Source organism: Amphiprion ocellaris, chromosome 9, assembly GCF_022539595.1.
Source record: "Amphiprion ocellaris isolate individual 3 ecotype Okinawa chromosome 9, ASM2253959v1, whole genome shotgun sequence".
Lineage (NCBI taxonomy): Eukaryota > Metazoa > Chordata > Actinopteri > Pomacentridae > Amphiprion > Amphiprion ocellaris.
The window spans coordinates 24207790-24231466 of NC_072774.1; the positions used below are offsets into that span (position 1 = coordinate 24207790).

Sequence of the window (23677 nt, forward strand, 5' to 3'; positions counted from 1 at the left end):
GTAGTAGTTAAGACATAAGTCAATACATATTATTAAAATTTGGGATATCAGGGTTATTTTGATGCAAAGCAAATAAAAATACTCCAAAAAATGGCACTACAGGATGTAAAAATGTAAAAATATGTCCTGGCGGACTTGCACAATGGTGGGTCTTAAAGGGTTAAAGTGGAAACATCTTCTGCATTCTGCATTATGGCATTTAAGGTTATTTATATATTCAAGATGGATTTGTGCATCATGTTATCTGTATACATTTATTGTTTTAACAGAAAATTATCAAATTAAACTTTGAGAACATTCTTTTAGAGACTGAACGGAGTACGTTGGACATCGGCTTGTTTCTTGGTTCTAAGTTCTAACTTGGACTACGAAGACGATTTGGGTTTGTAAACTAACTCTGAACACTTCTATTGCCTGACTAAGCCTCCGATGATGCAGATGGAGCTGCAATACAAACCCAACAGGAGGATGAATTAGGCAGATTCAGTGAAAACACCTGTTCTGTTAGGTTTTTAATTTGCTTAACGCAGTTTTTACCAAAAGGAAAAGTGTCTCTCTTAGCCTCTGATGCACTAAAAGTGGATCAAGCTTTTTTTTTTGTAGCTCACAGTGTCTTAGTTTTGCTTTGTGCTCTTATAGGTTAATAGCAAAATAGAAAAAAGTTTTGCGGACAGGATGTAAATTCAAAGCGAACCCAGGCAGAAAATTACTGAACAAGGAGTATAAAAAGGATTCGGGTTGTCATTACAGCAATTGTGTAATTGAAAGTAGTGAGAGTGACTTTGGGTAAAAAAAAAAAAAATACAACTACCATGAGAAATTGGATCTCCCTGTTCCAGCTGCAGACTTGCTGAAGTTGTGTATACAGTGAGAGCAGTATGTTTCAAGATAAGATAAGATAAGATAAAGTTCTTTATTTCTCCCCACTCCAGGGGAAATTTACATTGTTACAGCAGCTTTATTTACAATATATACAAGGGTGGCAAAATTTTTTAACAGAAAAAATAAAAATAAAAATAAAGTTTAAAAGTGCAGAGATGTGCAGTGCAAGAATGTCTGTGCAAATTTTATGGTTTGGGGTGGTAATGATGTAGTCCAGTTTATGTTAACATCAGCCAGTGATGCTGATGTTGTAAAGTCTTATAGCAGATGGAATGAAGGACCTGTGATAGCGCTCTTTCTTGCAGGGTGGATGTCTCAGTCTGCTGCTGAAGGAGCTGCTTAAAGACCCCACAGTGTCATGCAGTGGGTGAGAGGGATTGTCCATGATGGATGTGAGCTTTGCCAACATCCTCCTCTCACCCACCTCCTCTATGGAGTCCAGGGAACAGTCCAGGACAGAACCAGCCCTCCTGACCAGTCTGTTTAGTCTCTTTCTGTCCCTTTCAGTGCTCCCTGCTCCCCAGCAGACCACTGCATAGAAAATAGCAGACGCTACCACAGAGTCGTAGAATGTCCTAAGCAGAGTCCTGCACACTCCAAAGGACCTCAGTCTCCTCAGCAGGTGGAGACGACTTTGGCCCTTCTTGTACAGGACCTCTGTATTGTGTGTCCAGTCCAGTTTGTTGTTGAGGTGAACACCCAGGTATTTGTATGTGTCCACCATGTCAATGTCCAAACCCTGGATGTTCACCGGTGCAGTCCGGGGTGTCCTCCTCCTGCGGAAGTCCACGATCATCTCCTTCGTCTTACTGGCGTTGAGCTGCAGATGGTTTCGCTCACACCAGTCCACAAAGTCAGAGATGACCATCCTGTACTCCCGCTCGTCCCCTTCAGATACGCACCCAACAATGGCTGTATCATCGGAGAACTTCTGGAGGTGACAGCTCCCAGAGTTGTAGTGGAAGTCCGATGTGTACAGGGTGAAGAGAAAGGGGGAGAGCACTGTCCCCTGTGGGGCCCCCATGCTGCTGACTACCACATCAGACACACAGTCCTGAAGCCTCACGTACTGTGGTCTGTTGGTGAGGTAGTCGATGGTCCAAGCAGCCAGGTGACAGTCTACTCCCGCTCCTTCAAGCTTCACCCTAAGCAGAGAAGGCTGGATGGTGTTGAAAGCACTGGAGAAGTCAAAGAACATGACCCTCACAGTGCTGCTGGGTTTCTCCAGGTGAGTCAGTGATCTGTGCAGCAGGTAGACCACTGCATCATCCACTCCAATGTTCGGTTGGTAGGCGAACTGCAGTGGATCCAGATACTGGGTCATCTGGGGACGGAGGTTCTTGAGGACGATCCTCTCCATGGTCTTCATCAGGTGAGAAGTGAGGGCCACAGGTCTGAAGTGGTTAGGCTCCCTGGGGTTCCTGGTCTTAGAGACAGGAACCAGGCAGGAAGTCTTCCACAACAGAGGAACCCTCTCCAGACTCAGGCTCAGGTTAAAGATGTGCAGCAGCACCTGACAGAGCTGGTCTGCACAGTCTCTAAGGAGTCTGGAGCTGATTCCATCAGGACCTGCAGCTTTCCTGGTCTTGATCTTTTTAAGTTCACTTCTCACCTGATCAGCTGTTATGGAGAGGCAGGGGGTGGTGGAGGAGGGTGGCAGGGGGAGGGGTGATGGTGGTGGTGGGGGGTGAGATGAGGAGGGGTGATGGGGCTGTATGCGGAGTCCGAAGGTGGTAGAAGACGGGGATGGGAGGAGGGGTGCTGTTGGTGGTGTTGGTGGTAGAGAGCTGAGGTGTGAAGAAGGAGCTGGCTGGTCGGTGCTTTGATGAGAGGGGGGAGGAGTGGGAGCAGAGTCGAATCTGTTAAAGAACAGATTCAGCTCATTGGCCCACTCCTGGCCTCCTGCTGCAGCTCCCCTCTCATGGCCTCTGCTGTAACCAGAGATGGATCTCAGGTCTCTCCAGACCTCCCTTGTGTTATTGTCCTGCAGGTGAGATTCCATCTTGGTCCTGTAGCTGGCCTTCCGTTACAGTAAAGTATTTATACATCCCAAATTAATCATACTCATGATGAGTTTTTAAATATAGTGAATTTTTATTGGATCAAATGTGTTTATATGGCTGGAAATGACATGAACAAAAGGTAAAAAAAAAATGGGCAAACATGATATTTCTTTACATTTTTACTAACAATGCAATGTTCAAAATTAATCATACCCGCGCTCAGTAATCAGTATAATTCTTTGTCGCCACGGTAATCGAACAGCTTCTGCATGTCTCCACTGGGATTTTGTTCCTTTCAACCCTCTGATCTTCAGTTTCCTCCACAGATTCTTGATTAAATTCAGGGCTGGACTCTGGCTGGGTCACTGCGTAATGCTGATTGTGTTCATCATTAACCATTTTTCAACCACTTGCGCTGCAAGTTTCAACTTGTTCCAATGTTGCCAAAGGTCAGATTTTTCTGCAGAATGCCATTTATTTTCCTCCAAAATCTTAATACAATCCTTTTTTTCCCATAAGGACAATTACTTTGAGAAGGTTTCCTGGTCTACTGGATGAAAAACACCCCCAAAGCATCGCATGTGCTAAGGAGTCTTGTGCAGAGTCTGCTTTGTGATGTTGGCATCAGAAATTTTAGTGCATTAGAATGCTCTCAAACATAGTAGAAATTAAAATGGTATAGAAACTGCATTTTCTCAAACATCTGCAACAAGGGGTATGAGTGATTTTGGGCATGGCATTTTTAGTAAAAATATGAAAAAAAACAACCTTGTCTTCTTTTCTCATTTGTGTCTGGCCAAATAAAAAGTCCCCGTCAATCATTATTTGTCATGGAGAGGAATAATGTTGGGCTTTACTGTTCAAATATATCATATATATACACACACACACACAGAGAGAGACTTAAAAAAGAGGCACATACTTAGAAGTGTTTAGACAGCAGTGCAAGCACAGCTGCTAATGCACCACACCTTCACCTTATTTCCCTGCAGATGAACTCCAGCTGTGAACTGAATAGACTTGGATGCTGGTTGTGTTTGCAGAAACTCCTCATATAACTCAGTTTTCTCCACTTTGCAGGACAATTTGTCAGTACAAAACAACTGGCAGCTCTAGTTAGCGAAGAAATGTGAGCAGGAGTTACAGTGATTTAAGTGTCTTATATTCATGTTTGTTGTTGTCTTTATCCTGCTGTGTGGTTGTTATTAGCTGTTGATGACAACACACAAACATACACTCAGGTGTATTTGTGTTGGAAGGGAAAAGAGAAAAGACTCGAGGGACGAAGAAGGAGCTGAGAAACTCACCGGAGGTTTAACACCTTGGGAGAAGCGTCGCATAGAGAGAGCGTCAGTGTGAACATCAACACACCGAATGATTAAACAGAGGTTGTTCCTGCTAATGAAACACAGATTCTATATTTATATCACCAGAATACAACAATAAGTATGTCAAAAAGTGATCAAATACCCGATTATTTATTTCACTGAAGCTTTATTAGATTTCTTGATACCACTCATTCCTCCGCACGAACAAATACTAAAATGAAGCAAGCTTGTAATAAAATAATTCACATACACTCTCACAGTCAGTACATTTAGATAACACACACATCTGCAAAACACACACACACACAAAAAATAATTCATTATTAAATCACTCAAATAGCTGCTCATTCTGACAACAGATTCATACTGTATATTTGTCACTCATTGCTCAGTTCTGCTCTAAAAACATGTAGACAAATTTAAAGTTATGGACAGTTCCAATTACTCTGTTTTACAAAATGGTATTAGACTTTTATTATTATAGCAAAGCCGTACTACGAATTACGTCCCTCGTTTAAGTGTACTATCATCAGATTTCTTTTTCTTTCAGGTCTAAAAGTTTAGAGTTGCTAACAAAATAGCATCTTGCAAAAGAAATTGCCAGTGTTTGGGCCCTCAGGGCTTCATTATTGACACTTCATTAACTCCATAAGAGCTGATAATGTGCATTCAAACATAATCAACAAAAAATTAACTGGTGGCATCTTTAATCCAACATGGCTGCAGATAAAAAGATTTAGTCATAAAGGGAAGAATTAGCCAAAGGAGACTCATTAGGTTAATTTGTATTTTCCTCCCCCAGAGTTAAAATCTTAAATAATCCCCTGCAGCGTTTATTCAATCATTACTGTTAATTTCATTTGTGCCCGGACTCCATCATACAATGCTCCTTCACACTGCAGCAAAGATAAGAAATGTCTTTTTTTATGCATCTCTCAGGAGGGAAAACTGTATATAAAAGAAAACATGGCTCTACTCTGAGGTTTGAAATTGGAGGAATTAGAGGGCTGAGTTAATATATAAACTGAGCCAAAATAGCTGGAAAATGCACATTCTTCCAAAGCAGGCAACAAAATACATTAAGATTGTTTCTCCAGTGTTATTAAATAGGCAAACCTGGTGCACAAACATGTTAAACCCACGGAAATAAAATGCGTTTTCCGTTGGAAACCCATTTAAAGAGATTTCAAGTTCTTGCATTGCAACGTCTTAGCATAGCCAGCAAACCTTGTTAGAATAAATGCAGCTGAAAGCCTGCAGGTAGCACCAATATTAACCAAACCACTGTGCCACAAGCTCCCAAACCATCATCAACAGTGCTAATTTCTTCCTACTGTGATCAAAATATCCAGCAACTTCAACTGTGCAAAAAGTAAATACCAGTAGAGACAGAAAAATGCGAATTTTGATGATAAATTATAATATCGGTGGAACAAAAATCAGCTCATGAAGTTGCTGAAGGACGACAGCCTGATTCAGCCACATGTAAATTACCTTCGTCGCTTCATTCAGCTCAGTTGAGACACAAACAACCACCAGATGTCTCTCTTAAAACAGACTCTTAATCCTGCAGAGAACCACAGATCCAACACAGCACCACTCAGAGGAAACACATTTGACTTGCTGTTTTTTGTCATATTTTCTGTTCTTGCATCGTCCAAAAAGTGAGAAAAGTTAAGTGGATTTCCTCTCAGCTTTTTGTTCACTGACTGTATCATGATAGCAGGTTTCCAGCACCATACTCATGATAACATATTAGAAACTGTGTCACTGTTAAAGTCCCTGCTGCTACAAAAAATTAAAAAAAAAAAAAAAAAGACAGGAAAGTGTATTGCTGACTAGACTGTGAAAAGTGCTTTTATGCTTCCAACATTTCCACCATTTTATCATTTGTTAACTGTGCAAGTTTCTTCTTTTTCTGCAGTTTCCTCACCTGGAGGAGCTGCTGTCCGACCTGAAAACTCCACCACAGCAGAAATAGCGATGCTTCCAGAGCTGCAGGATCTGATGAGTATTTCATGAGGTTTTCAGTGGGATAAATACTGACACAGTGCACAGTTTTGCACTGATAGACGACGGTGGGTTGAAACTTACATAAATCTACATCATCTGGGTGCAGAGGGTGCAGCTCGCCCCTCTTGGCGAGCTCTGTTGTGGCCTCACAAGAGCGGCCTTTGTGTGCCGGCCGAGTGCGACCGAGTGCAAGCGTGTCCGAGAGAGAGTATGTGCATATTTGTTTCCCAGCGTCTGTTTATGCACGCGTTTTTGTGGTATTTGCGGCCTGTTTATGAGCTGCTCTCCCACTGCGCTGGCTTCAGTCCAGCCAGTCAGTGGGACAGTGCGGATGGAGGACAGCAACGAAAGTGAGCCTCATTTCTGTCTTCACACTGTTGCATTGTTGCTGGAGGGGGCAGGCTGGTGCTGAGGTGGGGTGGAGGACAGTGGGGAGCTGGGGGGGGGAAGAGTGGAGGGAGGCCAGCGTTCACTCAGAGTTTCTCTGTACAGTCAGCCTGCTGAGTTCATGTCTGATGCATCGTCTTGTGTAAATTCAGCGCCACAGGTAACAAATCTGGCATCGTCTGTCTCTTTACTCCGTACGGTCCAAAAAATAAATAGCGCAAAGTTTTCTCCATTTTAAGTCGCCCTGTGGGGATACTCACTTGTCTCTGAGCAGCTGGTAAAAGAACGTGAAGAGGAGCTTTTCAGTCCACTTTGTCATTGTTGTTGGAGTGAACAGGCTGGCACTGGGCTGAGCACGGAGCTGAGGAGGCCGAGGGTTCCCTGGGTTTATGTCTCCGATGGAGGGCGACCGCAGCCAGAATGCTGATGATGTGCACATGGAAGTACATGGACCTAAAAAAGACGGATAAACTGAGTGGAACTTTTAATCAGGGTAAAAATGTGACATGAAGAAAAAGTGTTAGACACAAGATATCGCCTTAAAAAATAAAATGCCATACTTTTTGTTAATTTTACAAAAAAAAAGAATTAAAGTGTAATATATGTCTAAATCCCAGTAGAAGGGGCTTTGTTGGCATAGTGTCTCTTGATATATCATTAATATGTCACTGAAAACCTTCAAATATATAAGACCAGATAAAATCCTTTTTAAATCCTGAAGGAAATTCTTGTGCTTGACATTGCTCAGAAAAACAAAATGACAGAACATAAGAAATGCAGTGAATAAAAAAATAGAAAAGCAATAAAATAAAACTCTGAAATAAAATAGGAAATGTAAAGGTTAGGCTTGGACAGTATAAAGTAATGCTGGCAATTATACTGAGGGAATAAGAAATATTACACATGAAAAATGAAGAATTGCACATTGCATTGACAATTTATATTAGTATTTTTTAAAATTCTGGTTTAAACTTTGCAGCAGAAGAAATTTCTAGTTTTACATGCGCACAGTTTTTTGCCTGGCACGGACCCTCAGAAATACTTTTTTAAAATTTAAATTGCAGACAGATTTGTGGCAAAAACAACATGTAAACTCTGCCAAAATGTCCATAAAACAGACTGAAAGGCACCACTTATCACAAATGTTTAAAACTGTTGGATGGGGACAGAATATAAAATAAAACAGCGATAACTGGCAGTTTAGAGTTCCAAACTAATTTTTCCCTCCTAAAGGTAGAGGTTTAAACATTTAATGCATATACAATACATAAAATTAGATCCACGCATGGTGTCCAAATGATAAAAGCCCATAATAGACCAGAAAAGCACTCAGAGAGCGCAGTACTCCGCCAAGGCTGCTCAGTCGTCGTGTGATTTATGATGGATAAGTCCTGATAAGTCCACAGTGGTAGATTTGTTGTAGGATCGCAATCATGTTATCGTCAGCAGGCAGCTGATTGGTTGTCATAGTTACAGTGATGCCGTGCCGCTATCAATGATACAGAAATCTTCAATAAAGTCATGGATCCAGACTATAAGCCGCATCACTGCCAAAATCTAATCAGTTGGTCCTTGTGTCATTTCTGACCTTCCCTGAAAATTTCATCCTAATCCGTTGGTCCATTTTTGAGTAATGTTGCTAACAGAAGGACAGAAAGACAAACCAATGCTGATCGTCTGCCAAGTCTCTGCCTCCTTGACGGAGTAATAACCACACTGTCTAGCCTGTATATCATGTATTATTTTCCCGTTGTTTTCTCAACTGTTTAATAAAGGTAAAATACCTCAAAATATATCTTGAACTAAATAGAAGATATTGCAACATTTCTGCAGAAAGACACTTGTTGCACAAAGAAAAATGTACAGCATAAGCTAGCAAACATCCCACTTGTGTAATCTGCAACTGCACAAGACACAAAATAACAATAAACTAAAACAAATCAGTTAAAATAAAAGAAATGGTAAAATCTTGTTAAAATATCTATAACTGTCCAGATGCACATTTTAAATTCCAAATAAGATCAAACAGCTTCAACTGATGACTGAAAAGAAGAAAGAAATACTGCTAGTAATTTAAAAAAAATGGCTGAGCAACATGAAAAAGTCAAGAAAATTAGGACTAGAGATGGCAAAAACAGAAGAGATGAAGAGAAGCATCACCAGTGACACTTTTCTATCACAGCAGCACTAATGTTTTCAGTAATTTCTGCTTAAAATCACTTTGTTTCTTACACCTGCACATTTTGCAGCTTTTAGGTTGGACATACCTGTAATAAACCAGAGTGTCATCGACTGCGAGCAGCAGAAAAGGCATGACGGTGTAGCAGATGGCGAACTGAGTGGCTGCCCAAGTTAGGATGTCGTAACCCGACTTCAAAACCCTGGAGCCAAGGAAGAGGTGGCGAACAGACTTCCTCACCTGATGGGAAGAGATGGAGAAGTTATTGTTTTCACACAGGGACAAGGCTTACTGTCTTTAAGTTATTCCGTTGTCAGATTATATGCATTTCGACTACCGAATCTGCAGTATTTTTGTACGTTTTATTTGGCTGTTGAGCTTTTTTCTATTTAAAGTCAGATGCAGATCAATAAAGTGTTGGTGTTACTCTAAAATTTGAGATGAAAGCTGTTCCTGCAGAGGTACGAGTTTTGACTGAACAGATATTAATTATATTTCTAGAGAAAAGACACTTTGATACTGTAAAGAAAAGTTTTTGTTAGCAGTTTTGCTCAGAAAAATGAGATGGTTTCCTTAATCTTAACATTGCTATCATAATTGCAAAGTTGAAACTGGAAAAAGAACTGTCCCGAGTATTCAAAATTTACAGTACGCAGTTTTGTTTGTCATTTTATATATTGGCATACAGGTAAACTACTCACAGCTCTGGCAGCCACAGTGATAGGGATGGCAGTGAGGAAGGTGAAGTAGTATCCTGGATAAACTCCGTGCCACAGAGCCGACAGGATGAAGGTCAACGCCAGCCGGTGCTTCGGCGCTCGGTCGTAACAAACCCTGAGAGGAGAATAAAGAGAGGAATTAAATTCAGGAAGTTCTGATTATGGCCATGTAAAGCCGAGTTAACATTTGCAGAACTTACGTCTTGAGCCAAATTCCTGTTCGAATATTCCAGTTGTCTATGAAGGTCTTGAAGCTGGTTGCTGTCTGAAAAAAAGATCAGTCGGTAAAGTAACTGCGTGCTCCGTTTATTAATCACTATCACACTGAAATCATGGGTTGGTACCTCGATCCCAATGATGTTGAGGTTGCTGATCAGGTCCCAGGATGGTTTTCCATTTTCATCCATCCCCAGGAAACCATAACCGGCAGCGTTGTTCACTGCGTCAGCTGCAATGACAGGAAAACAACCACATGACTGCCACGGTAATGGAAAATAAAAAGCGTCTCCATTATATGAGCAGCAGATGACTGGCCGGCTTTTACGAAACAACCTGTTCTCACCTAGTGTCCAGGCAAAGTAGAATTTGGGCCTCGCAGCTTGTATGGAGAAGAAGGCGTATGTGAGCCTGGTGAGGAAAGAGGCTCTGCTGACGAAGTCGGGGTCGACGTTGTACTTTATCGGCAAAGAACGAGTCACAGTGAGGAAGAAGAGCATGCAGCCACTGCAGACCAGCAGCTTTCTACAGACAGAATCCTGCAGAGGAAACAGAAAACTGCTGAGCATTCATGGAAACACACAGTACAAATACATGACGGCTCGGTGACCTTAAACTCCGACAGACTGTATATAAAAGGGTAGACGTAGCCTCTACATTTGAAAAAGGAAGCCAGTATTACTTATTAAACCTGCTTTCTTTCTAACAGCCAGCAGGGGGTGACGCTTCTGGCAGCAAAACAAAGTCAGATTCTATAGAAGTTTGAGAAAATTAACTGACTTCTCACTTCATTTGTTGCCTCAATGAACATTTTCTTAATGAGTTTATGGTCTGAATCACTAGTTTCAAGCCTCCAATAATAGAGCATGTTGTTTATTCTGTAAACTATGATCCAGTTTAAAGTAAAATAGATGGCAAAGCAGGATCTCTTTTTAAAAGAATTTTAACATTCACAGTGCAGTGTGCACACATACAAGTTAAAAACAAAAATTTTTTGCTTCTTGATACAAAAACAAAACATATTTTCCATGATTAATCTACAGTGGAAATCTGTTTAATAAAACATAACTTACTTTTTAAATTCAATAATTAAAAGCCTCTCAAATACACGTAGTTTTCTTTATAAGTTCATCTATAAGTTTGTTGGCATTTGGACATCACCAAAATGAGGAAGACTCAAAAAACTCAGTCAGTTTGATTATTTAAATCAGCACCACAAATCAGCCCAAAGCCATCCAGAGCAAAATCAACTCTATTTTGAATGTCTTTGCCAGCATTGCACTATACAAGGGTCCTAAAAATATAATTTTTTATTTCTGATCCAGATACACTAGCCTACAAAATCACCCTGTTATTCTCCAGCGATTGTTTCTTTCCAAACAGAGTTATTGCAGCCATCTGGTGCAAATTCCTACATTTTTTCATATCACAGATAACAATATACAGCAGTTTTTTCCCCCAATATCGTGCAGACCTTAGCATTGGCAAAACTCCACACTCAAGTCTTTAAAAGGGTATTTACACTGAGTGACTATCTATGGTTATCTATCTTTTATATACAGCCTTATGGTAACACTAAAATCTTATTAGATATACAGGAAGACTGTAAATGAGTCAGATGTCTGCAATTGAATAACTCCAGCTGTTTAGGAGCCAAGCAGCATTTACTTAAACTTCAGAGAATAAAACAAGAACCAAGGTAAAAGGGAAATGTATGCTTCACGATGAATTTATTCTAGATTTCAAACAGGACAGGGAATTTAATACTAAACTTGTGCCATTTTTAGATATTAAATATTAAAAGTAAACCACAACATCTTTCTCCATCTCCTCGTACGACAATATTAATCTCAGTGAGGATCAAAATGAAACCAGGAGAAGCCTGCAGGACACATCTGTATCATGAACTTACCGTAGGTGACGGTTCTGGAGTCTTATCATATCCATTCTGTCCATTACAGGTTCCAGAGTGCAGCCTGAGCCTCCTGCTGATGTGTCGGCCCTCGATGAAGTCTGTATAATCCTTATAGTTACTGCACGGCCCCACCAAGATGCTCAGGAAGTTCAGGTTATAACTCAGGTACTCGATGAGAGAAGGCCTCACGCTGCAGAGAGACAGGAGAAACAAAACAGTCTGTGATCACTTTAGGTGAAATGCAGCAAAAATTTCATTCTACATTGGATGGATGTAAGAAAAATGCATGCCATGTATCTTTAAATAAAAGTTAAACAATGAAACAGTGGTCCTGTAAACCTATGATGTTGCTTCCAGATGTAAAGGTTAGGTTACGTAAAAGCACATATGCTGTGATGCTTTAAATTTATCATTATAAATGTTAGAAATTAGCTTCTGATCTGGCTCCTCTAGATCCTCCAATTAAAGCATTCAAGGAAGCCAGCTTTGGGTATCAAAGCTGGTTATGAACTGTGACCAAAAATTGAAGAATCTGGAAATTATTTTTAAAACCTGCTTTTCAGTTTGCAAATCAATTCCACAAAGCAAAGTTGTCACAAACTGAGCTGATCTGTTATAAATGCATTAAAGAATGTATGTAAAGTTACAGTACAACTAGAACTTGCAAGTAAAAGTGGAAACAAATTAGTCAAATTAAACCGTACCCAAATCTACAGGTAGTTGCAGGAATTTTTAAGTAAGATACCAAACAGAAGAGAATCATATTTACTGCAGGGTTGCTTTTCTATGCATTTCTAAATTCAGTTTAAAAATGGCATGCGTGCTACACTGATGAATGTGATTTTATCAGTTCACATGCGCAAAAATGTGAGGTTTCCATGCAAAATGATGCCTCTTCTAAGTTCTCAGCATGCTTTTTTTCATGAACAAGCTATTCACCATGATTTCATCTGCTTGTCTTTGTCCTTCGTGGCTAAAGGAAAAGAAAAGGTTATTTATTCTTTAACCAAAGTGTTAATTCAGATGCATTCTGGCATCATTTAGGTATTTATCCTCCTGTGCACAGATACACTTTTATCCTACAGTGTGAACAACAGGCAGGTTAAATTAATTAAAGGAAAAACATAAAGCCAGGGATAGATGTTTTTCCATTATTTTGCCATCTGTCTGTAAATGCACCACAAAGATCAAGTTTAAAAGAAAGAAAGAAAGAAAGAAAGAAAAAGGCTGAATTCATTTGAAATACAGACCTCTAGTCCATTTATTCTTAGTTTTCTTTTACTAAGAAAACCCTCATTTCGGTCCCTTGGAATTATTTGAGAAAGTCTATTTTTAAGCTTCTATAGTCTTAGTTATGTGAAAGAATTTCACAAGAGAAATGTATTTGAAAGGTACTGAACATATAATGAAAACATCTGCATTGTCTCAACACACAATAATCACAAAACAATGCAACTGGAATCTAATGTAATATAACTTTAAAATGTCAAAGGAAAGGGCAGATTTTAAGTACATTTCAGAACAAACAAACATCAATAGATGATGTAGTCACACCTCCTGTCACTTTTGGTACAACATGATATTAATTAACCTTGCATGCTAATGAATAATAATTTGCATACCACAGTTTTGCATTGATGTAAATAATATCAGTGATTTTGTGTATTTTTATCAGAAAATATGTACTCATTTTGTCACCAGTCATTTCTGGATGTTGTCTGTCATCTCTCCGATAAACTGAGAACAGGTTAAACTCAGGTTAAATAGATGACTACAGTTTACCGTTGGTCCCTAAACGTCTCACATGCAGCCTGCAGAAGATACAATTATGCAGCTGCAGTTTACTCAGACAGATGTGAAAATACAATACTTTGAAAAGACTGAAATAAAGAGTTCTAATGTCAGATTTACCCAAGTTTAAACCAAATAATATAATCTAAATTAGCTGTTTTCTATGTGCATTTAAAATGTAAATACAGCAGCCAATCATATTCACATAATTGTAGGAAGCTGAATTACTGATTGTGATTACTTTTCATGTATATTTGCAGCTCTAGCACTGCGTTAGTCACTGTAATTTAATGTAGTTTCACAAAGCAACATACAAAATAATGAGCCCTGTATAATAAATACAAACATTACTATAATTAGTTTTTTTTTTTTTTTTTAAAGAATGAAAAACTTACTTTATGGCCATAAGCTTCTGCTCTGACGTCAGCTGTTCGGGTTTCTTACACATACCTGAAAAGAAAAACAGGAAGCTAGATATAATAATAATATTAAATTTCACTCTAATAGATATTTTTGATAAAAGACATTTTTTAAAAAGTGTGTTTTTACTTCTTACCATCATGCAGCTGGAAGGCCAGAGTGGTGATCTTTTGGGTGACAATCATCAAAGGTCTGAGCAGAAGAAGGCAGCAGGTAAATCATTTTAATAATAAACTTGATTTTGTCAATTTTGGAATTGATTAGCATTAAAACTATATTAAAGAGAATGTTAAATAGTGATATAGGTGGGAAATTTGAATATGATTTTATAGAGAATGCAGCTCAGAAAACATGTCAGTCCTATGAGAAGGATGTTTTAGTGAAAGAAACCACTTTCTAATCATTAAATACATTCACAGCATAAAACAAAGGGTCTCCCATGTTGCAGCATGCTGAGCTTCTGCACAGAATTTACTTTGCAGGTGAATCGCTTCATTCTTTTCCAGCAGTGCTGAATCAGGTCACTTATTAATCCAGTCATTCCACCCTCAGAGTTTCATTCAGTCATGCCTTTTTGAAACAAGTACAGCCAGATTTTCAGCCTGTCAAGTTTAGAGCTGTGAAAACTCACATCCTAAGGTTTGTTCCGCTGATAGAATGGTGCTGGAGGGTAGTTTTAAATGCAGTAAACAGTAAAATACAATAAGTGACACTGAAGAGATGCAACAGCGGAGGCCAATAAGGTCTGTACAGTGAGTCTCACACACTCTGGCCTTGTTTCATTCACAGATACTGAGCTCTCTGTCCAAAGAATGTGAGTGTGTTTGCACAAAGGCACATATAAACTAAGTCTCACTCCCATTCTGTCCCCGTTCGCCTCCCTCTCCCAGTCACACATTCTGGTTTCTGTCTGTGAGTGGGCTGCATTGTGTGCACAGCATGGAAAACTGAGGCGGAGAGGTTCTGGCCGTGCGGCTGGCGGTGCCAGCTCAATGAGGGCTGGCAGTGGGCTTTAGAGAAACATTTTCTGGGTGCCAGCCGGTACATGCAGCACTCCACCACTGGAGCCCAAAGACTGTGTTTTCCATGTAGATACGGCAAAGTAAATAACAGTTTGAGTTCATTCAGTGCCAGATTCAGAAATGATCAGCTTTTGGACAAACTGAGACTTTAAGGACAATTTGGAGATCAACTAATACATCTGCAGGGAAAGCAGAAAACAAGAATGAGAGCTGTTAGGTCAGAAAAAGTGAGTCACTCAACTTTTGTTCAACCTGATTAATTCATTAAATGCTGGTTAAATAGTGTTTGCAGTCTGTGATTCACAACCTTTCATACTGGACTTTAACGTTGAAGCCTAACTAAAGCTGTTTCCTGATTCAGATTCATACTGAGGCCTGACTCACAGCTCTGCTCAACACTGGAGTCACATGGAGTTTAAGTGAAGCTGCCAACAAATTCATCCACGCTGGAACCAGGCAGAGAAGTTGCTGAGTACAGGGGACAGCAGAGTCACCTTTTACTGCATCGCACACACTAAATTCTATTACCCACTTTGTCTGGCATGAGCATTTCCACTGGTACAGACTCAGACATTAACCCTACGCACATGACCACAAGATTAGTCAGTTCCATGTTTAGATACATTTCCCAAAGTCTCAGTAAATTAATAAAAGTCTCACATGTCAACAGAATGTGTCTTTCAATTTTTCAGCTCAAAACACACCAAAGATGGTTCATTGTATTCTGATTGTATAACTCCTGGACTAAGTCCAGTTCTAAGCAGACTGTTTCAGTGTCTGTCGCTTTAAATGCAACTCCACTTCTTCTGACCACACCTCCTTCAGGAAGAAGACTCTCCCAGCAGCTAAAAGCCTGGCAGTCGACATACAGAATAAGTATGTGAGATCAACACTTCTATGGCTTTTTCAACCCTTCTCTCTGAGCGATCTTTTTATATGGGAATGTCACCAAATTCACAACACAACTGTTGATTTTAAATCAGTAGCTTAGCAGTGCAGAGCAGCAGCTTGGCAGTTGTCCTGAAGTGACTACTGCTTAATTTGTAGTCTTAAAGGGCTCAGTTTTATACATTACTTTATACTCACTCTGTTGTCTGACACCATCAATAGAAAAACATAGAAATGAAAACACTTTTTTTTGTATGCAGCTGTATTAAAATGTAGTTTTTGTGAGCACAGAGAGCAAGGGAGAAGCAGATGGAAACAGCAGCTGAGTTTGAAGCACAGAGAGCAACAAAAAATACACAATAACCCAACAAGTCTTTGTTTACTGGTGTCACATCAGACTTAAACTTTCCACCTCGTCTGACCTTCTCTTCCCTTTGCTATTTTCACGTAGTTGTCACTTGTGGTTATATAATCAAAGCTAATGGTGACATTAGCCACATTAGCTGCATAGTATGCTAACAGTAAAGATGTTCCTGTTGTTTTGGTGATGCTGCCATGAAAAATAAAAGTAATCCACTGAGCCTTTAGTTCCTCAGATGCTGGGAGTGCATGAAGGATCTTGTGTTTACTCTTGCAGCCAACGTCAGAACATTGGGTGCTGATGACATTTTAAGTGAGCAAAGTGTCTATAGCAAGAGAACAACCTCATTCATCACGGAAGCAGCAGTGAGGGGCCGGGGTTATACAAATGTTTAGCTCAGCAACTATTGGTTCACCTAGAAACTGAATAAAATGCTGACTGTGTTGTAATGCTGGGAGGCTTCTAGTTAAGGAATGGCAGCAGAAAATGTCTTTATATTGTCAGAGACAATACTTTACACCTTCAAGTTTTAAAGACATAAAGATGACAATAAAAATGGATTTTCACCAAATGGGATCTTTAAAAACTATCTTTATTGAATCAATCAATCAATCTAAGAGCTGCAGTTAAGACACGTGGGCTGAGGTTTGATTTCTAAATAGTTCAGTTTTTGACCTTTAATTTATGACATAATGTGCAATCACAGAGAGGGCACTTCCAATCTCACTTTGCTTTTTGTTCCAGTGCTTTAATTTTATCATTTCTTCACAACCGTTCTAGGGTTTCAAAGTAACCCTTCAAATAAAACCCTCAACCAACTGTTCTGTCTTGCTTTGGTGAAAAAACTGGAGTTGCCAGGAGGCAGCAAGCACCTTAACTCTACCTGACTGAACAATGTCAACTGTGAACAATCCGTGTTGCGGCTTTTTAATCAGTGTTGTCGTGTTTGTTTAGGGCTGTGGTTCTGACCAGGGTGTGAGTAGGTATCACACACTCTGGAAAGGTTAACTGATAATGAAGGACTCGCTCTGTGACTGGAATAACTAATGAGCTGTCAGCAAGAAGGTGCGGCAGAGAAATAAGATGGCAGCAAAAAATGATTCAGCTTTTCCTCACCCAGAGAAGTCCGTGGAAAGAATCCCATAGTTGAAGATGAAGACTCGGCTCACTTGGCATACTGTCAGGTAGCCCATAGCGGTCAGCATGGAATACCTGCAAGTGGAGGAATGAACAAAAGTCACACATTTCAGAGATGTTCTTGTGATAGAGACATGACAAGCAGGTCTAACACTTCTTAGTGTATCTATAGTTGACTCATCAGTTGTTACTGTTGAGGTGGATTAAGAAACTCCTTTGAAGAGTTTCTTGAAACAGCTACACAATAAAGCAATTACTCACATGGAATAACTGGAAACGACAGTCACATCTCTTCAACCTCTGCATTATGAACCAGATTCCGCAAGATTTTTTTCCTGCTGTTTAGAACTTTCACACTTACATAAATATACATCACCACAAATCCTTCAGTCTCAAATTATTACCTAACAGAGCTGATTTTTGTGTGTGTGAACTATAGTGTCCTGAGTTTGTCTTGACTCACTCAGTTACCTCCTATCACCCTGTAACACAGGTGTGTGTAACAGGCATGTTGATACTGGAATGCATTTGAACAATACTGGTTTTGTCTTGCTCTGCCTGAAGATACATGTGAATACCACAACCAAACTGACTGATGTTGCTTCATTCTTGAAGAGAGACAAAAAAAAAACAAAACACACTGACAGGACACATTTCAGGCATATTATTTGAAGAAAATGAAGAAAAACTGATGTGCATTCGCAAAATTCCTCAAATATACTAAAAACATGGCAGGAGGGAGAGAAATGGGTGTGTAAACATGCACACAAACAATCTGTTGTATTTATCCAACAGACTGGTTTGGCAGGAATGTGTGCCTGCCTTTCATCTGATGTTCTTTATGTCAGTTTCATGTTTGTAAAGACAGTATTTTAGGTCAAGACACGTTAACTTGCATTATAATCTGTATTGGAATGTGTGACTGGCAGGGAATAAACAAGGAAGTGTAAGGACAGGAGCAACAGCAAAAACATTTGTTTAAGATTTAAAAAGAAAAATATGTCTCTCTGAAACACATACAAGATCAGTGGTTTCTGGGCAGGCCAAACTGATTTGACAGGAAAACAACAATAGCAAGAATTGCATCCCTGCTGTGGAAATTCATTGCGGTCGTAACAGCTGTGTCATCCGTCTGTCAACATGACGCGACAGACATGTCAGTCTGGTCTACAGACAAACCTCACAGCAACTGTGATGAAGGAATGTAACAGGAAGGGTAAGTGTTTCGTGGGTTGGTCCACAACTAGACCAACCAGGCAGCAAGACAGTTTAAAAAGCAGATGAAAGAACTCTACGTACACGAGGAATGCATGATAACTCCCCATAATATCTGATATGTTTCTCTGGAACAAATTTTTACACACTCATTTCTGCACAAGCAATCATTTGGTCTCCATTACATAGCCATATCCGAGACTTTTCTGTGGCTCTATGAAAGCCAACACTTACTTGTGGACATTGTTGATATCACTGTTGATAATGATCAAGTAGTTTGCAAACACCACAGTCAGAATGTGAGCCGAGTACCTGCAGAACAGAACACATGGTCAGAAAACGTGCCTCATCACATTCACTATTTAAATAATTCAGCACTCTTTCAGCCAACATCTGACATTATGCTGTTTGTCTGTAGCATGGTGATGTGTATGAATTCATACAATCTAGACAGATTTAATCTGCTGTTAATGCAGCAAATGCAACCAAAAACATTTCCAACATGTGTCTAGAGGTGCAATGATTGATTAGTTAAATGCCAAACATTTTGTTAAATGATTCATCATTTTGAGTCATTTTTTTTAAAGGGAAAACAAGTCTAAATTCGTTGTGCTACCTTCTTAAATTTGAATATTTTCACACTCCTTTGATCAGTATGACAGTAATATGAATATCTTTGGATTGTGGACATCATTTTGGGCTAAAGAAACAATGATTGTCAGTTTTCACCATTTTCTGACATTTTATAGACCAACCAACTTAATTAATCAAGAAAATGTTGGACAGATTAATCAGCGAAGAAAATGTCAGAACGGTCGACAGAGTTCAACTGCTAAAGATAACTAACTCTCACATATTTCATCTGAACACATGTGTATGGTGTAGAATTGCAGTAAAGGAAATTAATGCAGTATTTTATACCATCCGAAGCAGAAGATGAGAAAAGCGATGCCCAGCAGCGTGGCCACGGCGTGTCGGACCAGAGGGTTGGCATGTCGAGGACTGAGGTAGAGACGGAACCAGAAGGCAGCACAGAGAGCAAACAGCTGGCAGGCCAGAAAATTCACCTGGATGGGGAGAAAGGCAGTTATTATGGAGGTTTTCAATGATAGAGATGTGTTGTTTGCTGTGATATTAGTTAGGTAGACTATCAAACAGCTGGATATAATGCATGATAGCTTAATTTTTTAAATTTTGTCATGCAGGGGCAGAGCGAAAGGTGGCCTGGGGAGGCTGCAAATACATTCAGAATTTAAGTTACATCCAGCAACTATGATTTTTTTGGCAGAACCATTTGTGCATTTAAGCAACACAACCAGCCTCCATTCAACCATGAACCAGAACCAAGTAGTTCTGACCAACCAGAACATGTTTACGCTTATTATAGTCATAAATCTGTGGACACAAGTCACGCAAACTGCTGAACAAGATGAGACTGATCCAAAAAGACAGAAAACACAAAACAAAAAGACTGCATGGACACAGTGGGATGTCTCTACTTGGTGGATTTTCTGAGCAGAACAGGGCAAAGTTACAAAAATAGCAGATTATACTGTGTTCGAGTCCTCAAGGGTAATATTGTTCTAATGAAACTCCTGGCAAATTTGGACATTTAATTTTTGTAAGGAGTATTTTTTTTACTAGGAATACATCAAATAATGCCCAATCAGTGCCTATAGGTCACTGAAAACGCATTCCAGTACAGTCACAGCTGATCATGGAATCACAGTGGTCCCTGAAATGGCATAAAAACTGATAAACTTCTAAAAATCAAGAAACACATAATCACAATTTGATTCCAATTTATGCTGTAATGAGGTGGAATTATGCATCAAAATTACATAGAATTAAATAATATTAATAATTTTGAAAAATGTCAATTTTGTTGGTGTCCCAGTTGGCTAATTGTGTTTTGCTGTTGGCCATTTTGATAAGGAAGAAAAAGTTTTACATGCTGTCTTCAAAAAAAATTTCTAAATTGGATCGGATATAATTGGATAACCTGCTGGAACCCACCAAGGAAGAGCTAGCATAGCCATGTTTTAGCCAAAATTATCATACCAATAAAGAATAGAATAGAATAGATCTTTATTGTCACTGTTGCAGAAAACAATGAAAATCAGTTTAGTACCCTCCGAATAGCAGCATTAAAAATTTACTATTTAAGGCAATATTAACAAACCCTAAAAATATATATACACAATTGAAATTTAAGTGTGAGGTAGGTGAGCTATTCATAGCTATTTTTACATATTATCCTAACATGTATGAAATTATTTAGGTAAATATTAAATACAGTCATATTTTTAGCAAATAGGCCTATGTGGTGGCTGTGGTCAAACTGTTAAAAAATACTAGTAGAATTTTTCAAAAATATTAACAAAAGTGCCCAAATCCACATTGTGTTTTTGTATTTTTAATTGTTTGTGGTTATTGAAAGACTTTTTGTCTTTAATTTCTCTGTTGTTTACTTAAAAATGAATGGTGTTCCATTGTGCCAGTAGCACCTGTAAATAAAGACATATTGTGTTTAATAAGGAGTGCTCAGTTCTGTGCTTCTTTACTTTTTCTGGTGTTTAGAGAATTAGAGAATTATACAAACATTTAGAAAGTATCCCCTTTAACCAACACTACATGGCAGTATTTCCTGCAGGAGCACCCAGTAGCAACAACAAAAGACCGTTTGGCCAGAAAAAGTAACATTGTGCCACTCCAATGTCCACTTTTCAGGTTACAAAAAAGTCTAAATCCCCTACTTCAAGCTTCTTAAATATACATATTTTTGGCTCCTTAAATCTCCATGACAACAATATGAGTATCTTTGGATTTTGGACAAAAATAGTCACTATTTCCCTCTTTTATTCCACAATTTGACAGACCAATCAACTAATTGTTTAATCAGGGAAATACCTGAGCGACCAAAAACAAGCAAAAAAAAACCCAAACAAACTTGACATTGAGCCCCTCGAGTGTAGTTCAGGTGCTCAGAAAACACATGGAGCCTCTGATTTATTACCATCATGAACCACGATGTGGGCGTCGATGTAGGAATCAGCTCCATTCATGACCTGGAGCAACAGGTCTCTAATCAAACACTCGGTACCGGCAGTCAGTCGGTTCCTACCTGGTCCAGAGGGAAACCCAGCAGCTCACTGACGGGCAGCAGCCACTTGGATCCGGTGGTTTTGAACGCCGGCTCGGCCATCCTCGCCCCGGTTCTTCCCGCTGCTCGGTTCGCTTCTTTTTCCAGCCAACTGGTCAGAGTTTACTGCGGCTCAGAAACATTCTCTGCCGGAGGATCCCTGACAAGTCAAACCAGTCCGCAGAGCAGGGACAGATCTGCGGTTCTCCTCCTCCTCCTCCTCCTTGGTACCAGTCAAGCCGGACTGGGACAAATAAAAAGCTTCTCTGGTTGCTACTTGCGAAATAAAATCTTGTTTGACTCCTATAAAAAGCTTTTCAGTAACTCTCACATAAACTTCTGATGGCGCACTAACTCCTGAGTATTATCTGGGGCTTTTATTTTGAAAACAGATCAGCTGATCTCATTAGGATGAATTCCTCCTCCCTCCATAACTGCCCCTCCCTGGCCACTGCATGGGCTGAGTTTTAATTCCCGGTCTTTTCTTGGACGGTTGTGGTCTTATTATCTTTCAATATCAGTAAAATCATTTTACTGGTCTGAGCAAATCAAAAGAAATGGTTTCGAGGTGTGTTAATCCCATGTTTTGACAGTAAAAAATAAGAATCTGTGTTTTTTTTTAAATGAAAGAATATACATGAGAAAAAGCTTTGTGTTTTGTAATATGTGCAAGTGTAAGAATAGAACTTTTGAGTGAGGACACCCCTGGCACACTCTGACAACATTAATGTTTTGGCTCAACAAGAAAAACTGAATATAATATTATAATGATATTATGGTCACCTAACAAACTGCATTAAGTTAGCAGAATTTGCATTTTTTTCATTTAAAGTTATTTTTACTGGCAACATATTTAATGTTTGGTATTAAATTTGATTACTCAAAAAAAGTTGTTCCAGGTACTGTTTTCTGTGTAATTTTAATCAAATTTGAAGTGTTATGTACTTAATTACCACAAGCTTTTAAGCTGACAAGCATTTTTTTAAAAAATTTGCTCCACTTAGAGTTTCTTCAGTATCTTTTTTTTAATGCTTTGGTTTATATTGTAGTTCTTAAGAAACTAACTCAATCAGCAACAGAATTTATCTGATTTTGTTTTGAACTGTAGCTATGTATTTTTTGAACAAACAATATTTAAATCTTGAAATACCAGACAAAAAAGTCAGTCGAAACTACACACAATATTAAACTGAGGCAGTTATATGTCTATTCAACTCATTGAATTGATATTTGAAAACAAAGATTTTTTAATTTAAATCAATAAATTCTAAGATTTATCTTACAGACATATATTTAAGTACATCAGTGGTTGTCAATACTTTAGCCTAGATTTCTGAAAAATTATTGAGGCATACTGTATTTTTCAGATTTTTTAAATTATAGAAGTTTAAATAGGCTCATGAATATGTTTTTGCACATTACAAGTTGTTTACACTATATAATATGAAATTTTACTCATTAACAGAAAAATAATTTACACATTCCTGTATACTCAGCACAGCTGTCTCACTTTAAACAACAACAAAAAAACACTGTAAATATATTACTTTATAGCTTATTCTCCTGGCTTGCAACACTTGCTTTTTTCTGCTAGTCATTGTCTGCTGTTTTGTAGCAAAACACCAAATAAAACTCCTCATATATCAAAACCCACTTTGAAAATTGCTGAATTATCATTCCCGTTGCACAGCTCAGTAAAAAGGTCATTTGCAAAATGACTGAATGCTTTTTACTGAGACATCAATGGCCTGCACAGCTTTGAGACATTTGGGAGTAAATGTTTATTAAGTGTAATGCACTTGTTGCTGCGAGTCATAATTAATACCCAAATATCACATTCTGCCGGTAGCTAGCAAACACTCTCTGTTCAAGGTGAGCCCAAGGGTGACATTTAAGAAGTGGCAGCAGTAATGAGTTCAGCTTCAAATGCTGGAATTCCCCAATGATAAACAATTAATGTGACATTTAAAGAATCCCTACAGGACAAGATTTTTGGCTCTCTTCAACACTGAAGTCAGGGGTCAGGATTTGCAGCAAAATAAAAGCTTGGAAGAGATTT

At 39.0% G+C, this 23677-nt stretch overlaps 1 protein-coding gene across 1 annotated transcript; it reads right to left on the minus strand.

Annotated features, from left to right (window-relative positions):
* Nucleotides 1-4382: 4382 nt before the first annotated feature.
* mboat1 (membrane bound O-acyltransferase domain containing 1) lies at nt 4383-21974 on the minus strand. Its single transcript, XM_023276821.3, has 13 exons — nt 21601-21974; nt 19398-19543; nt 18711-18788; nt 17241-17336; nt 13990-14045; nt 13829-13883; nt 11640-11832; nt 10074-10266; nt 9856-9959; nt 9712-9776; nt 9494-9626; nt 8881-9032; nt 4383-7066 (listed from the first exon to the last, which is right to left on the minus strand). The coding sequence occupies exons 1-13, from the start codon at nt 21679-21681 to the stop codon at nt 6916-6918; spliced, it is 1503 nt and encodes a 500-aa protein (XP_023132589.1). The 5' UTR covers nt 21682-21974; the 3' UTR covers nt 4383-6915.
* Nucleotides 21975-23677: the final 1703 nt, after the last annotated feature.